Source organism: Typopeltis vanoorti, chromosome 6 (assembly GCF_054136105.1).
Source record: "Typopeltis vanoorti isolate ZY-2024b chromosome 6, IOZ_Tvanoo_1.0, whole genome shotgun sequence".
NCBI classification, from domain to species: Eukaryota; Metazoa; Arthropoda; class Arachnida; order Uropygi; family Thelyphonidae; genus Typopeltis; species Typopeltis vanoorti.
In genome coordinates, this window is record NC_143554.1 from 83271532 (window position 1) to 83288408 (window position 16877).

Genomic DNA, 16877 nt, shown 5'->3' on the forward strand with positions numbered 1-16877 from the left:
TTACTAATTTGACATGTGGGTTTGAAATTCTCCAACAATGCCAATGTACTATGCTCTGACTGCAGCTTTGTGGAGATCGTATGGTTATAAATTTATCATTGCAAGTGCTTACAGAAACGTTATTGCATGCTCTGAGTCAAGGCTACTATTATTATGTCAAGTCAGGACTGGCAGAGACAATGCTTTGCACACCCTTCACACAGGATTAGATGAAAGAAAACCAATGTGCTATATAGAAGTCATTACAGGTCGGAAAAACTATTTTTAGATCCAGCAATAGTCATAAAGCATTCTCCTAACCTTAAAAGTATGGCTGCATTAATCTGCCAAAAATTTAAGAGACTGTCGTCTTAAGATCAACTCCAATACTTCTTTTAAACAGCATTATAGAGCACCAAATTACTTTTGAAAATTTAAAATAAATCTTTGGTCCATTACAATTTGAATAATTTCACTCATTGTTGCATGTAAACTAACATGTTGCTTTGAAATCCAGTGTAATATTAGCCAGTTTGCAAAAATCCTTTTCTAATTTGGTGTTGTAATACTGTTAAAACAAGTTATGGATGTTGGTTTCACTGTGTATGTTCATTTGTTTGGAAAAAGAGACTGAAGTATAGATCTTTTTTGCATAATTTTTCAATAAAAAAGTGTTCCCTCACAAATATATTAACTAACAAACCAACCTGTTATCTCAAAACTGGTATTGGTCGCTAACACTTGTTTACCTCTGCATAAAAGTAAATGATGGTACATGCTGTACACCACATTTACCATATTTGAAAATGTCATCCCAAATCATTTTAGCACCAAATATATTTGGATTATGCATCAACAAGGTCTCCATAACTCAGTTGGTATAAACAATGTCTTTTGATTGTAAAGACCTGGATTTGAATCTTGTCAAAGATGTATCCTTTATAAGGGTTTGTTAAAGTGAAGGTGAATTAGTCGGTTCATATGGAAGTGGCAGAGTTTTTTCTTCCCAGAAACTTTGGGTTTTTCGTTCTGCAAAATAGGCAAACTGTTCAGAAGAGTAAACACAATTATTAGACAATGCATTGGTCTAGGGTGATTAAGTGTCAAAGCGGTATAACTGAGAGGAGACCTCCACCTAGCCTTTAAAGGAATGTAGAAAGCCGACCAGGGCTTCTAACCTAATGTTCAATCCTCACCTTCTTGTGGTGCACCCTGTTAGCTATCCACCTAGATACTGAACGAACGAGGATGGGCTGGCAATTTGCGATTTAGCTGACCAAATTGTATTCTTCTTGGCTAAAACCATAAGATAAAATGACATTGCCCAGTTAAACAAGATCCCATTGCTTTCGCCAGAGAACCAGGGTGAACAGTGAAAAGTCAGCTACTGGAAAAAATCCTAAACACACCCTAACTCAACATCACCTGTGTTCAAGATCTGTACTATCAACATAAGAAGCCTGAATGGCAAAGAAATGGAGCTAGCTGAGGAACTCGATAAGTACCAGATTGACATAATAGGGGGTGACCGAAACAAAAAAGACAAAAACTGGCGAGATCTTTCTGAGCAATAAATACAAAATGTTATATTCTGGCAATGACGATCAATTACCATAGTATTCAACACTAAATACGAGGCTAATCTTTTTGAATGGCAGGTAATCTCAAGTAGAGTGATGTGGGGAAATACCAGAATGGAGAACTGGACAATGAGACTTATTTGTGCCTATGGTCCCACAGAAGTTTCTACTTAGGTAGAAGTGGAGGAATTTTTTTGAGGCTTTAGAGAAAACAACTGACACAATGAAAAATTGGTGTCCTTGCTGGGGATCTAAATAGGAGAGTAGGAAATGATTGTCAGACATACAAAAATATTTTGGGAAAATTTAGAGAAAAGAGCAAAGCTAATAATAATGGCAAATACCTGTTGGATATCAGCTCAGGACATGGACTAGTTATTACTAACACAAAGTTCCGACATAAAAATGTGCACAGCTCTTTGCTTTATTCGGACAATGGTATACTTCTAAATAAATCCGCTACAAGTTTGCAAGATTCCCTGACTAAATTGAATAACTGTTGTAATAGATATGGTATGAAGGTCAGCATTAAAAAGACAAAGACAATGAAAATAGGTGGAATTGTTGAAAATGCCAATTGTGTTGTGAACGGGGATCCTGTGGAAAAAGTAAAACATTTCAGCTACTTAGGCACGATTTTTACTGAAGATGGTAAATTAAATATAGAAATAGACAACAGAATCAGCAAAGCTGGTATGATGGGAAGTCAATTGAATAAATTCATATGGAATAAGAGAGAAATTAGTCGGAACACTAAATTAGCTGTATACAAGACAGTGTTCAAACCAGTTTTAACTTATGGATCTGAGAGCTGGGTCAGAAGTAAAACACTTGACCAAAGACTAGAGACCGCAGATATGAGAGTCCTGAGAAAGATTATAGGCGTGAACAGATGGCATCAATGGCAATATCATATTAAAAACGAGGATATTAGGAAAGAACTTGACATTGTCAGCATCCAGGAATGCGTTAATAGTGCTAATCTCAGGTGGTATGGTCACTTAAACAGAATGAGTGAGGAAAGATTAGCAAAACAAGTGTTCAATGCTAGGTTGGCTGGAAAACGACCCAGAGGAAGACCAAGATATAGGTGGATTGATATGGTACAAAGTGCCTTAGACGATAGAAATATAAGGTCTAATAATGTTGGAGTCTTGACAGGTAACAGATTGATTTCGAGGAAGTTAGTAATGATGTAAATTTTTCATGTAGTACTACTATCATATTCTGTACACACACTTGAGGGTAAATGTCTGGAATTTGATGATGCATTGGTCTCATAGCATTAATTGTTTTAATCATAATTCCAAAAACAACAGCAGGATGTATAGAAAATATTTAAGTACAATTGATAGTATCGGCCACAGACATTGCAGCGAATTCCTTTGCTTTTAATTTTTCAGAAAATAACATACACTAGAACATTAATTATAAAACTTTAATATCTTCCTACATTTTGGTATTTTTACATTGCCATCAACAGGGATCACAAAAATACAATATGTGCATGCAGGCATTAATACTGAGCAAATGAGACTGAATAAAGGCAACAGAAGTCATGCCTAGAGTCCCAAATGGTGTTCCCTAGTTGGCTAATTTGGAATGTCTTGGCCGTTGGGCTGATTATCTTAAAATGTATGCACCCAAGATTTGGAAAGTTTTTCAGAGCTGAGGCAGATTCAATGAATAGTCTTTCATACTTGTATTTGCTGCAATAATAGAGTGGCCTTTTTCCAGCATATCCTCTGGTGGGTGTCCAAAACATAGCAAGTCCTGAGCTGTATTGGCGGAATCAGATGTAGTCCTGTCTGTTTTGTTGCTACAGTTGCAAACTGTAGTAGGACAGTTTGCAACTGCAAGGGACCTGGTATACTCCTGGTAGATCTATGGGGGCATGGCTGATCTTTGGTAGAGCAAATAAGAGATTCCAATTTCTTATTGGTCTGTAAGTGGTTGTAAGGTCATATTTTCTTAGGATGTCTGTTAATTTTTTTGGATGTGCCCCAAATATATGGAATGGTGATAGATTTTCAGTAATACCTGCTTTGAAAGGGGGGGGGTTGCAATTTCATGGTTTTAATACTTTTTTTGGGGTTGTAGCAATTGGCTAAGAAATTGTTAAGGGTGTTTACCGAGAAGACGGGGGCGGATGCATAACATTGGAAGACAAGACGAAGCTAAGTTTTCATTACTGTATTTAGTTTTATTTCATTTATGTTTTGTTTTGCTTGTAATTGTTTACTTATTTAGCGTTTATTTATTTTTGATTTTGAATAATTAACGTTTATGCTAGTAATCCCTCGGCAGTAACGAATGATGGTGGATTCAGCTACAGTCGCAAATAGCGTGTCGTCAAGTCCTCTGCCATTTGGGCACTCTATTATAAGCAATATAATAAGGGAGTTTGTGGCATGCAGTATTTGCAGCATGTATGCATCTTGGGAATTGGATGTCTGGCTTGTGAGAGAGGATGGGGTGTGTATGCAGCAGATATCTCAATAACTGACCTTGTTGCTCCAGGAACGGAAAATGAATACAGGAAGACAAGTAGTGTGATAGGAGAGAATGAAGAAAATAATAGTTGATAGTGTAGAAGGTGTGAGTGACTGAAAGTTTAGATGGTTTTGTTTGGGAGAGTGAATTTCAATTTAGAGTGACTGACCTGCAGAGGGAGCTGAAAGAGGAGGTGGAATGTCTTGGGAGAAGTATGATAAGTATGAAATATGAGATTAGAAGAATGGAAGAGATAAATGCAAGGCAAATCGGAGTAGGGGGGAGAGAGAGAGAGAGTTTTGGGAATGATAGGAAAGAATGGAAACAGGAGAAAGAGGTATGGGAATGCTAGAAGAGGAGAGAATGGAAACAGTAGGAGAGACGGAATGGTAAGAGGTATAATGTACGGGGACTCAATGATCCATGGTGATCAAGATAGGATGCTTGAGGAGTGTTTGCCAGGAGGAACGATAGAAAGGGTGGCTTTGGCAGTTAAGAGAGGTGAAAGGGTGGATGAGATAATTGTGATGGTGGGAACAAATGACTCGAGTGGTGGTGTAAATAGGGCAGTGAGAGATATGAGTTTCTTGCCTTGAGGTGGTATGATAGAAGACACAGAGAGGAAAGATAGTGTGTGTGTGTGGCCTAGGTGTGATAATGACGAAATGAGCAGAAGAGCAGTAATATTGAATGACATAATAGCTAGAATGTGTGACAAGAGAGGACTGGTATATGTGGATGCTTGGAGTGCGTTTGAGGAAAGAGAGGAGTTGTATGCTAGAGACCGTTTACATTTGAATGAGGAAGGACGTAGGCATCTGGAGAGATTGCTGTTCTGAATGAGTCAGTGTGTCCCAGGGAGGATGATAGCAGGGGTGGCCTCTTGTGGGAATGGATACTTGGGAGACGGGAGACAATGTCAGGTAACACTGAGCTCAGTGGAGTCTAGAGGGGATAATGCTGGGTATAGAAACAATGCCATTTATATGCTATATACTAATGCCAGGAGTATCCGGAATAAGGGAGAGGAATTGGTGGCACAGATAGCATCAGCCTGGCCAAAAATTATTGGGATCACTGAGACGTGGTTGACAGAAGAGGATATAATAACAGGAATAGAAGTCGCTGGGTACAGCATTTTTCGGCAGGATAGGAAGGGAAAGCGTGGTGGTGGAGTACTGCTTATGATAGTGACGACCTATGTCCTCTAAGAGTGGAGACTTTGGAAGGCAGTGACACCAATGATTTTGAAAGCATATGGTGTGAGGTAGAGGTGCGCAAGACAGGATATTTAGTGGGGTGTTGCTACAGACCCAGGAGCACAGAGTGTGCAGACCAGGAAATGTTTAGACAGTTGAGTTCAAGTGCAAGAAGAATGATTGTTATGGGAAATTTTAACTACAGTAGTATAAACTGGGGAGAGGAAGATGCATGTAGCAATAAGGGAATGGAATTTCTAGAATTCTTGAGGGATAAATGTCTTAGGGAACAAGAGGTTCAAGAGTTTTGGATTTGGTTATAGCATCAGAAGAGTTGATAATAACTGAGATGACATCTCTCCCACCAGTTGGAGAGAGTGACCATATGGTTTTGACTTGGAAAATGAATAGACATGCATCAGTCTCAAAGAGACGGGAACATGTGGAATTATAAGGCAGGTGATTATAATAGTCTAAGATGTCAACTTGGGGAAGTTTCATGGAGGGAGGAATTGGAAGACCGGATATCACTAGTGCGTGGGAAATTATGAAAGAATATTGGTTAGCAGCAATGATAAGTTGTATACCACGAGTGAACAAGAGGACACAATTTGGAGTAAAGTGGATGACAAACAATATTAAACAGGAATTCCATGCGAAAAAGAGACGGAAGAGATAAGAGACAGGAGAAGAGAAGATGCATGAAGAGTATAAGACACAGGCCAGTAGGGTGACTAGTATGGTAAGGAAGACGAAACTGGAATATTAGAGGAGATTAGTCCTAAGATCCAAAGAAAATCCTAGGGAATTTTTTTAGCTATGTGGCCAGTAGGAGGAGAAATGACTGGAAAAATTATATTGTGGGATAAAAATGGGAATAGAGTGACTGATGCAGAGGACATAGTAGAATTGTTCAATGACCACTTTATTGAAGTATTTCATCCTGGAGGAGTCAGTTTTAATGCTAGAAGGATAGGGCAGGTTCAAGGTTTAGAGGTACAGGAGGAGAGTGTGTTTCAAATACTGAGTACTCTGGATGTCAGTAAAGCTGTGGGAGTGGATGGTATTTCACCATGAGTTTTGAGAGAATGTGCTAGGGAACTGACAGTGCTTTTGACCCAGCTTTTCAATGAAAGTCTGGCTACTGGAAAGGTGCCCATGGAATGGAAGGAAGGTAAGATAGTGCCATTGCATAAGGATGGTAGCAGACTGGAAGTGTCTAATTATAGACCAGTTTGTGTGTCATCAGTAGTTAGTAAGATCTTGGAGAAAGTAGTGAAGGACCGTATACAGCATTGGGCAGATGAGGGTAATGTTATCTGTGAGAGTCAACATGGATTTGTGAAAGGGCATTCTTGTTTTAGCAATATGCTAGCCTTTTATGATAAAGTTGCAAGAGCATTAGATGAGGGAAAGGCACATACTGGCATTTTCTTAGACTTAGCAAAGGCATTTGACATAGTGCCATATGATCAGCTGATATTTACGTTGCAGCACATGGGTCTGGATGTCAGATTGGCTGTCCGATAGGTATCAGAGAGTTGTGTATGGTGGGGCAGTTTCATGGAAGAAGATGGTTACAAGTGGGGTCCCACAGGGCTCAGTGCTGGGACCTATATTGTTTAACCTTTATATCAATGACATTGTCAGTGGATTGCAAGGGGATGTTCAGTTGTTTGCAGATGATGCAAAGCTGGGAAGGATTATTAGTAATAGTGCAGATGCGGCAGCCCTGCAAGAGGATTTGAATAAGCTAGATAGATGGGCAAATGAATGGGGGGAGTGTCGGTTTAATGCAGCAAAATGTAAGGTCTTGAGGTTTGGGAAACATTGATGGGACACTGCATACTCTATGGGAGGAGGTATACTGGAGGAAGTAGGGGAGACAAGAGATCTGGGATTGATGATTGATAGAAACCTGAAATTTAGGGGACACATTGCAAAGGTGGTGAAGGTAACACAGAGTATTGCTGCAATAATGAGGACACTGACCTGCAGAGATAAAACAGTTATCATCCCGTTGTATAAGATTCTGATCAGACCACACTTGGACTATTGTTCTGACATTTGGTCCCCAGGATTTGAAGGGGATAAATTAACTGTGGAAAGGCTACAAAGGCAGATAACAAAGATGGTTTCAGGACTGTACAATGATAGTTATGAGGATCGGCTGAGGGAATGTGGACTGCAGAGTTTGGTGGATAGAAGAAGGAAGGTGATATGATTGATACTTTTAAACTGTTGAGAGGTGGTTATAGGGTTGACACTGGGGAGTTCTTTCGCTTGGTTGAACAGCGGGAAGGAGTGATGACAAGAGGCCATCCCTGGAAGTTACGAAAGGAAACTGTGAGCAAGAGGGAGAGGAGTGGTTTCTTTGCGTGGAGGGTGGTTGAACCATGGAATGCATTGCCTGATGGAGTGGTGAGAGCGAGAACGGTCAATGAGTTCAAGGAGTGGTATGATAGACTGTGTTTCTTAGGGGGGGGGGACACCTCCCCTCGATGAGTCTTGATAGACTGTGTTTCTTAGGAAGGGACTCATCGTGGGAGGTCCTTCCTGACTCCATGGAGGCCTGAATAATAATATCAAGTTCAGTAGTTAGGTATTATTTCTGGGAAAGCTCTCATGTTACTCCTCTTAAAAAACTATTATTTTTAGGGCTATTTTGCCTGCTTTTGTTTAGGAGTGCCTGTGTTTTAATGTCATTCGCTTCTTACTCAAGAAGTCTTAGGGCATTGCAAATGTATTTTAGAGACAAATATATGTAGCATAATAGAAGAAAATTCGCACATACCTTTTCTTGAATGTTGTTGTTGCCCATCTTTCTGCGGTGTGCATACTTCTGCTGTTATGGTTTTGAAAGTTGGAGTGGGGGAGGAGGCTTAGGCATTGTGGGAGAATTAATTTGAAAAAAACCCGTTTTTTTTTGTGTAATATATACATATATTATATTTAAGGGTAGGCAGAGGGCTTCTTTTGTAGGGTGGGAAAAAGGGGGCTGAAAATAGCAACTTTTTAGAGGAAGGGTTGACAGGGTGCGAGCCGTTTCAACCATGTAGGTCGTCATCTGAACTCATGGAGGAAGTGGATGCTGTATCGTGTCGGCTCGGTGTTTCTGCCTTTGAAACGTTTTGTTATTGCCTATTGGTCGGAGTTGTGACCTAATTTTTATGTTGTGAAGCTTCCAACACTCAGAGATTATGTAGGGTCGGTGGACGTTGATTGAGTTCTCGTCACATTTTATGGCTATCATTTCCGATATTCTAAGCATTGTTTCATTGTCTTGTCTGTCTATTATGATGGCCTTGTTGATTTGTGGGGTATGTTTTGTTCAAGGGCATGAACTACTATATCAGTAGTTAAAGCTGTATTATCCAAATTGATTAATTTTGCCCTGTTATATAGGATTTTAATAAACCCTTATTGTTGGGAAGGTGGGGATGACTGCTTGTGAATATAACTACCTGTATGTGTAGGTTTTCTGTAAACAGAGAATGCCATGGATCCATAATGCTGGCCTGTAATCAGAGTATCTAGGAATGGGAAACTCTTGTTTTCCTTTTCCAAGGTAAACTGGATCCTGGTGTTGTTGATTGTTTAGGTGTGTTAAGAAATTTTTGTGTGTATCCAGGCCATCCTGCTAAATGGAGAACACATCATCATTCATGTATCATAGCCATACAGTTGGTTTATGTAGGGCAGTGTTTAAAGCTTTTTCTTCAACGGTCTCCATAAAGAAGTTGGCCAGGGGTGAAGAAAGTCAAGAACCCATTGCAATCCTCCTCTATCTGTTTGTAAAATTTTCCTTGCCCACTGAAACAGGGCAATATGGCAAGTTTAAGATTTCCAGACAACTGAATTGATTAGCCCTTTTAAAAACGCTGCCAAAATAACAATGTGATCCCCAATTGTGTTAAAAATTAAAACACTGATTTACATCACCGAAGGCTCTGCACATTTACAGATGCAGCTTCGCTCTTCTATGGGAGCAGACTTGTTCTTCTAACACAGATCTTACATCTGCAATCACGATTATGGTCAATCTGGCCTTGCAGACCATGTTTTGGATACTACCCACAGGATCTCCTGGAAAAAAAACGACCATGCTCCACCATAGTAAATTCAAAAGAGAAAGACTGTTGAATCTGCATCGGCACTCAGGAATCAACCTAATTTAAACAAATACGATTGCATTAAACTTCCCAAAATTTGGGAAACGTTAATTATTAGAGATCTCTCTTTACATCCTAGGCCACCTGCAAATGCCCATAGAGGGTGCACCACCTAGATAAGACTTTAGTTTCACTCACTACCGTGTTGCTTTTGTGTGTGTGTTGTTACAAAAAGTTACAAAAATCCCCGAAGATGTCTTTGTGACAGAGACAAAATATTGGAAGTATTAAAATTATTTTTAATCCTTTCTCGGTGCTGATCATTATTCCATTAAACCTCCAACATGAATTCTGCACAGCACTTAAGCCTCAACACACAGAACAAGCCTAGAAACCGGTGCTACCTCATAGTTTTAGTACTAATTCTGAACAACTCATTCTAATATAATCTAAGTAAACTTATGAGATAGTGGATCAAAGGTTAACAGTTCATACATCTCTATCTTTCTGAAAGGATATAATACTTTGCATCAACTTTTGTGTTGATCCAGTGTAGATATTAAAAAAATATCTGTTAATGGTTTTTTTTTGTTTTTTTTTTTCATTACAGGTCATCAATTTGTGGTAATTGATGCACCCCTTTTATATGAAACTAAAACTATGATCAATTATCTTAATAAAGTAATTGTTGTCAACTGGTAAGTATTTTGCAATATGTATTTTATGTATTAGGTTTCCACAGCTATTGTACATGTATCTCTTTTTATTTCTATTTATTACATGCCTAATGAAGTCTTCTATAAAGACAACTAGTACTGTCTTAAAAATTAATTAGTTATTTTCTAATTTAATATTCGGCTATATAGGCATATGTCATTCTCATTAAAAATATATATATATATATACACACACACACACACACACACACACACACATTTATTATTGCATGACACCTCCAAGGACTAATCTCAGAATGGCATTCTACACCCAGCTGTCATCAATGCCATCTACTGCCCATCACCACCAACAGTATTTTTTGTCTATAAATTGCTGATAGTCATGTTAGATGTTTAATGCTTCCAGAATTTCATTTATGTCAGAGAGACATCTTCAGTATAAAATGTAACAAAGACAAAAGCAACCAAATTAAATGGAACTTAGCAGACCAGAATTCTAGCTTGGAAAAGTGCCTCTATGGGTCAAAAGCCTAGGATATAACTTATTATGCCTGAGAATTACTATTTTCCATAACCATATTTAGTTAAATTAGGTTGGTTTTTAAGGATAGCTGCAAATTCTATAAAAAGCTTCCTTGACTGAGTGGTCTCTGGAATGTTGAATATGAAGACAGATTGAGAGAATGAAATTTGCAGATAGTGGATAGAAAAGGGGTAGGGAGAAGGAAATTAATAAGAAATATTACTGGATTCATTTAGATTAGATTTTTCATAGAATGGGTGGGGATGGGAGGGAGGGGGACAAGAAGCCATACTGGAAAGCTGTGTATAAGGAGGGTGTGAGCAAGGGGCTGAGAGATAAGTTTTTTTCATGGCGAGTGGTGTTAAAATGCACTGACTGAAAATGTAGCAGGTGTGGAGACAATGAATGTGTTCAAGTCATGGTATGATTAGCTTTGGGTGTATAACGGAGGGTCTCCTGTGATAAGTCATTAGACTGTGTAGAGTGAGTGTGAGGGGAGATTGGATTTGTATAAGAGAGACAGCCTGCACTTGAATGCGTTTGGTATCAGACCTAACACAGAGTCAGAGAAAGTAAATTATAATGGGAGGAATAGTGAGAATCTGTGTGTATGAGTGACAATGGTAATGACAGAAATAGGTATTCTCATGGAAGTGATTAAGAGGAGATATTGATTTTTGTTATTGTCCAGTTCAGACCCATCAAACATGCATCAAAAAAGTTTGTTTTTCTCTAGTGCCTTATATATGCAGACAGAGATCTGCAAGTTGTCCTACTGTGTGATGCAGACCACAGACAAGAGTATACAAAAGCACATGCAATTAGCCTATTATGTTTGTACATGAATGCTAGGAGTATCAGAAACAAAGGGGCGAGTTTACTGCCTTGGTCAATATGTGGGGACATCAGTGAGCCCTGGCAATCAGAATCACACTATATATAATCACAATAGTAACAAGGTATCGAGTGTAAAGGGTACAGTATTTTTAGGAAGGACAGAGAGGAGAGGATGTGCTGTTAATGATATTGGATGAGTTGGAAGCTATCTGATGTGAGGTGGAATCTAACAAGATCAAATACACAGTTGGGTGTTGTTACAGACCTGGTGGATTGGTTGCTAGTCACAAAAAAATGCATCCCCAAAACGAGTAATCATAATAGGGACTTAAATGATCCAAAATATTGATTAGGTAGCAGTAAAATCTTATGAGAAGAATGAAACAGAATTTATTGAGCTGTTGCAAGACAACTTCCTCAAGCCACAGACAGAAAGAACTCTAAGTCAGAGAGTGGTTAGATTAGATCAGGGTTTCCCAAATTGTGCTCTGCAGAAAGTGAATAAGTGTTCTGTAAAAAATTAATATTAATATGAGCCTGGAATGGTTTTAAATGCTGGGACTCTAACCAAGGTGTTCTGTAAAAATTTCAGAAATTTGTGAAGTGTTCCATCATAGGAAAAATTTGGGAAACACTGGATCAGATTATGGTGATAGTGATTATGTGGTACTCATTTCGGAAGTGTCTAAGTTTATGAATGTTCCATGCTGAATTACAAAGCAGGAAATTAGGACCAACTTAGGAATACACTGGGTTCAGTGCAATGATGTCTGTTGCTGGAAAGCATTTAAAATATATTTAAATGATGCAATATCAGAATATGTTTTGAAGAATAAATAGGGTAGGAGTAAAATGGTTGCATAATATTATCAAGGAAGAGATTCATAAGAAAAGGATGATTGGAAGTGTTATATCGATGTTTCTATATGATTTATGCTTAATTAGTTGGTTACTTAAATCTATCCTTTCTTACCTAAAACCTTATACAATCAAAAATCCTACTGGCTGCTCTATTGTCATATATTCACCTTTTGTTATTTGGTCTTTCTTCTCTTACTTTAATCTTATTCTTATAGCTAGGATTGTTTCCTCTTCGGATACTGGCGAATTTATATTTTGCTGCGCCAGCCAGCAAAATAAATTCGCCAGTATATATAAATTTATAAGATAGTTACTCAGGGAGACAATACTAGATTCTTAGCTTTCTTACACAATATCTTATTTAAACTGCCGTACAGATTCAGATTATTGCAGTCGTGATATTTATATTCACTCTCTAAATCCTTCCCGCCAAAATAGGTTCTATTTTTATAAGTGATAAGTTGGAATAATAATCAGGCATGACTCAGGTTCAGGTAAATATGACATGTTTATTGGAATATCTAAAACACAATACAAAATTCATATTTTGTATTGTGCTCAATACTAAATAAAACTCGAACTAAGAGATTAACACATTCTAAATTAATTAAATCTTATAAGGCATGCTAAACACAGTAACTGCACATTGGGATATAGATAGCAAATGATATGAAGTTAAGCTAAATTCCTTTCAGTAGTATTACTCGTAAGAGAAAACTAACAAACATTCTAATGTCACTGAGATGCTAAATTCTACTATTCTTATCGCATTAAATTAATCCTATCACATACAAAATTTACAAAAGATCTCTTCCAAACAATTCTTCTTACTCTCAAAGGAGGTTAACTTTCTAATTTGAGACTGTCTACAGAGTTCTTTAGAATACAGTTCTTAATTTCATATTCGTAAACAATCTTCTCTCTTCTAATGAACTTTCACACAAAATAGAGTAATTGCATCTTACCGAGCTTTTTCCACGTCATTCTGCACCACTTGTATGTCTGGATACTTCTCATCTATTGGCTGTCCATACGCCAACGTAGGGGTTACGCTATCTTCATTCCTTCTGCCGAAAACGAACTCAAATCTTTGCGTTTCAGGAACGGCTTGATTTTGCTAGGACTGGAATTTTTTACCTTCAGCTTTGCATAGAATCCTACTTCATTTTAAGAAGTCGGACATCTTATCACAGACTTCACCCCCCCCCCCCACGCGAAACTGTCCGCTAACTTCCAAACCACCAAAACAGGAAAACGTTACGACCAGAGAGAGAGTCTTCCGACATGGGCTCAACCCCTTATATTCTTCTATAGAGTGCCCTCTTTTCTCAGTCCCCTTTTTGCACACAGCCCTTTGAGTTCATCCTTCGCTTTTGCGACATTGTTATACTTGGATTCACAGAATACATGGCAACATAATTTTCCGAGTAAGCTATAGCCGCTAGCATTACGCTGTACACGTGTAGCTTTATGCCTTCCAGGAATTATTGCTTAGCAACTTTTTAGATGACTCACAGTAAATTTTACATAGCTTAAGTTTAAATCAGATTATCTCTCTTTTTAGACATACTTAAAAATGAAATCTTAATATAATCACCACAGCTTAAATATAAGGTACTTAAAATAAAGAATACAAATTTTACATAAAGTGAAGAAGTTTCACTTTTAATTACAACTGATGTGCAGGTTCTCTTTGCCAGCAAGTTTTATATGTTAGGTTCTAAATGAATGATTTCTTTCCAAGACTACTTCATTTAGGATCTAACAGAAGGAATAGCATATGCATAAGGATGATGCCCTATTATTAAAATTATAAGCAGCAGGTCAGAAGATTCACAACTGTTGTACAGGAAGCTAAATACGAAAAGAAACTGCCTCTGCAAGCTAAAGACAATCCCAAAGAATTTTTATGCTGCAAGTGAAAGAATGAATATGAATGAATGGATGTTGTAACGTTTCTTTGTCTTTTATTTTACAACTTTGTATTTTTTATTCAGTCTTTTCTACCTAAACCTCCTTCTATATTAACCTTATCGGCTGCGCTATTTATGTTGTAACCTTTTCTTCCTTATTATAACTATCCTACCGCTGCGCCATTTATGTTGTGTCGCTTCTTCTTATTCACACTTATTTTAAACCTTTGTTGCTTTATCTCTGTAATACACTATCAGGTAGCACGTGGTACCTCTGAGGGACAATGGAATTTCCTCGAGGCAGTACCAGAGTATCAGAGTGTCTAAGATTTACCTCTCATAAAACGCCAAGAAATTTATTTGTTTCGCTGCGCCACTTAGCACTATTAGATTATTAAACATTAACAACCAAGAGACAGTACTTAATGGACAGTACTCTGGACAGTACTTAATGATACCTATCAACTCTGCAGACGTGGCCAAAATATACCCTTTTCAAATATCCCTTTTAATATCCCGCATAGGTTCGCATTAATATTTTATAAGCGGTGCATCGGATTCCAGAAATCACAGAAACTCTTTGTTAGAATCAAAAGCAAGGTTTATTATACTCAAAAGTTGATACACATAACAACACTAAATCAAATCCCATCTAAAGGGAGTTTCAGACAAGGCATATAAAATTCAAACACTACTATTACACTTATAAAATATTATACAGTAGCTTCCTAAAGTAAGAATTATATTAACCTTCGCTAATGCATTAATCATGTACTATTATCACAATCAATCTAAGACTCCGTAGCTCTGTCAGACTACACAAGATAACATTCATATCTTTCACAATTTCTTTACTCTAAACATCTTTAATTTCATTCAATATAAAGGCGGACATCAACACGACAGATAGTAAGGTAAAATCAGTATTCTTCTAAAGTCCTAGCAATACAATCGTATCCTAGATCATTAATGTTCTTTTTCCATAACATATTAACGTGACACAAATCTTTCATTCCTATTCAGTGAAACACAAACAAAGTCTACTTATCTTCCTTTATGGCATAAGTTCACAGGAAACTGGCCTTCTGTGGACAGCCAGACTTTTCTGCAGAGATACTGTCTCCGAAACCCGCGACTGCCGGTACCGGGCACCCTTCCTCGCCACGAGGGGGGAACCACACCAGAGATCCAGGAGAAAAAAGCCGTGCTACAGGGTCGCATGACCCTTAGATTACCCCTATTCTTCTCGGCCTTTTTCGCCCCTTTCGATGCCCAGCGAACTACTATGTCACGGCATCCATCGTCTCCGCCGCTAATCGCACGTACGCTGACGTCACGCTGTGTACTTGGGCGATCCGCTCTCTCATGTTACAACTCCATAACCTTTGGACTTGACCCCCCCCCAACTGTTGAATATATGCTTACATTCATAATTCTTTTACACAGGTTAATTTCTAAAGCTCTGGTAATGTTTTACATTTTCAATACTAAATTAACCACGTTCGCAAATGGCTTATTTAACCCTTTCATAACAGAACACACTTGACACATATATACACATTACTTATTTTACACTTAGAGGCAATTTACTGTATTTATCTCATTCTTTTGTTTGGAAAAGCATGTTAGACTGTGATAAGATAGGAATACATAAATTTCCACTCTATCACAATCTAACATGGACAGATGTAGAAGCGGTTGTTCAATAATGAGTGCCCATTTTGCTAAAAGCTATCAACCTGGAGTATGCAACATTGAGTTACTGCTACCTGTAAACTGGATAAAGAAACTCAGGTGTATGAGGAGGAGATATTAGAGGTATGTTGCACAAATTGAATAAGAATCCAACAATAGGGACTGATGGGATATCAGCATGAATGCTAAAAGAGTTCAGCTAAGCTGGCTATTCCTTTGACCAGGCTATATAATTTGAGCCTGCAGGAATGGAAAGAAATTATGGTAATCTCATTGCACAAGGGTGGTACAAAGACTATGTATTCAACTACCGACCAGTTAGTATCTGAGGAGTAGTGGTGAAGATCTTGGAAAAGTTGGTTAGGGCTCACAGTCAGAATTCTCCACTTTGCAATGCACAGCATGGGTTTACTAAGGAAAAGTCATGTTTTAACAACTTGCTCACCTTCTGAATGAATGAATGCATGATACTTTTGGCAAGGCTTTTGACAATATACAGCATGGGATTGAATCATAAAATTTTAGCATGGATAAGAGAATGGCTGACTGACAGATATCAAAAAGTGGTATGTGAGTCTGCAATATTTAAGGTAACCAGTATCACAAGGATCAGTCCTTGGTCCACTTATTCAATTTGTGCATCAATGACATTGCTAAAGATTTGACGTGATATACAGCTATTTGTTGATGATGCAAAGATGGTTAAGGTAATCAGGAATGTGGCTGACATGCAGTACTTGCAGAATGATTTCAATAGGCTGGAATTGTGGACATGGAAAAATGGATGTCAGTTCAATGTAAAGTCATGCACTCTGGCGTGATAAGATATCCAATGTCATGTTATACTGGCAGGATTATGCTAGAGAAACTGATCACTCTTGGATCTAGCCTGATCAGATATAGTTGAAGTTCAGGGCCATGTAATAAAGATTGCAAATACAACTCCAAAGATAATTACAATGCTGAAACAAACCTTCACATGTAAAGATAAAGATGTAATTTTGCCTC

At 38.0% G+C, this 16877-nt stretch overlaps 1 protein-coding gene across 5 annotated transcripts in view; it reads left to right on the top strand.

Moving 5' to 3' along the window:
• The window catches only part of Dpck (Dephospho-CoA kinase), a 118011-nt gene that overhangs the window by 89457 nt on the left and 11677 nt on the right, over nt 1-16877 (top strand). For all 5 annotated transcript variants that reach the window (XM_090394962.1, XM_090394963.1, XM_090394959.1 and 2 more), the window contains one exon: nt 9974-10061. In XM_090394962.1, the coding sequence (XP_090251088.1) occupies nt 9974-10061 (88 nt within the window). The remainder of the gene's footprint in view (nt 1-9973; nt 10062-16877) is intronic.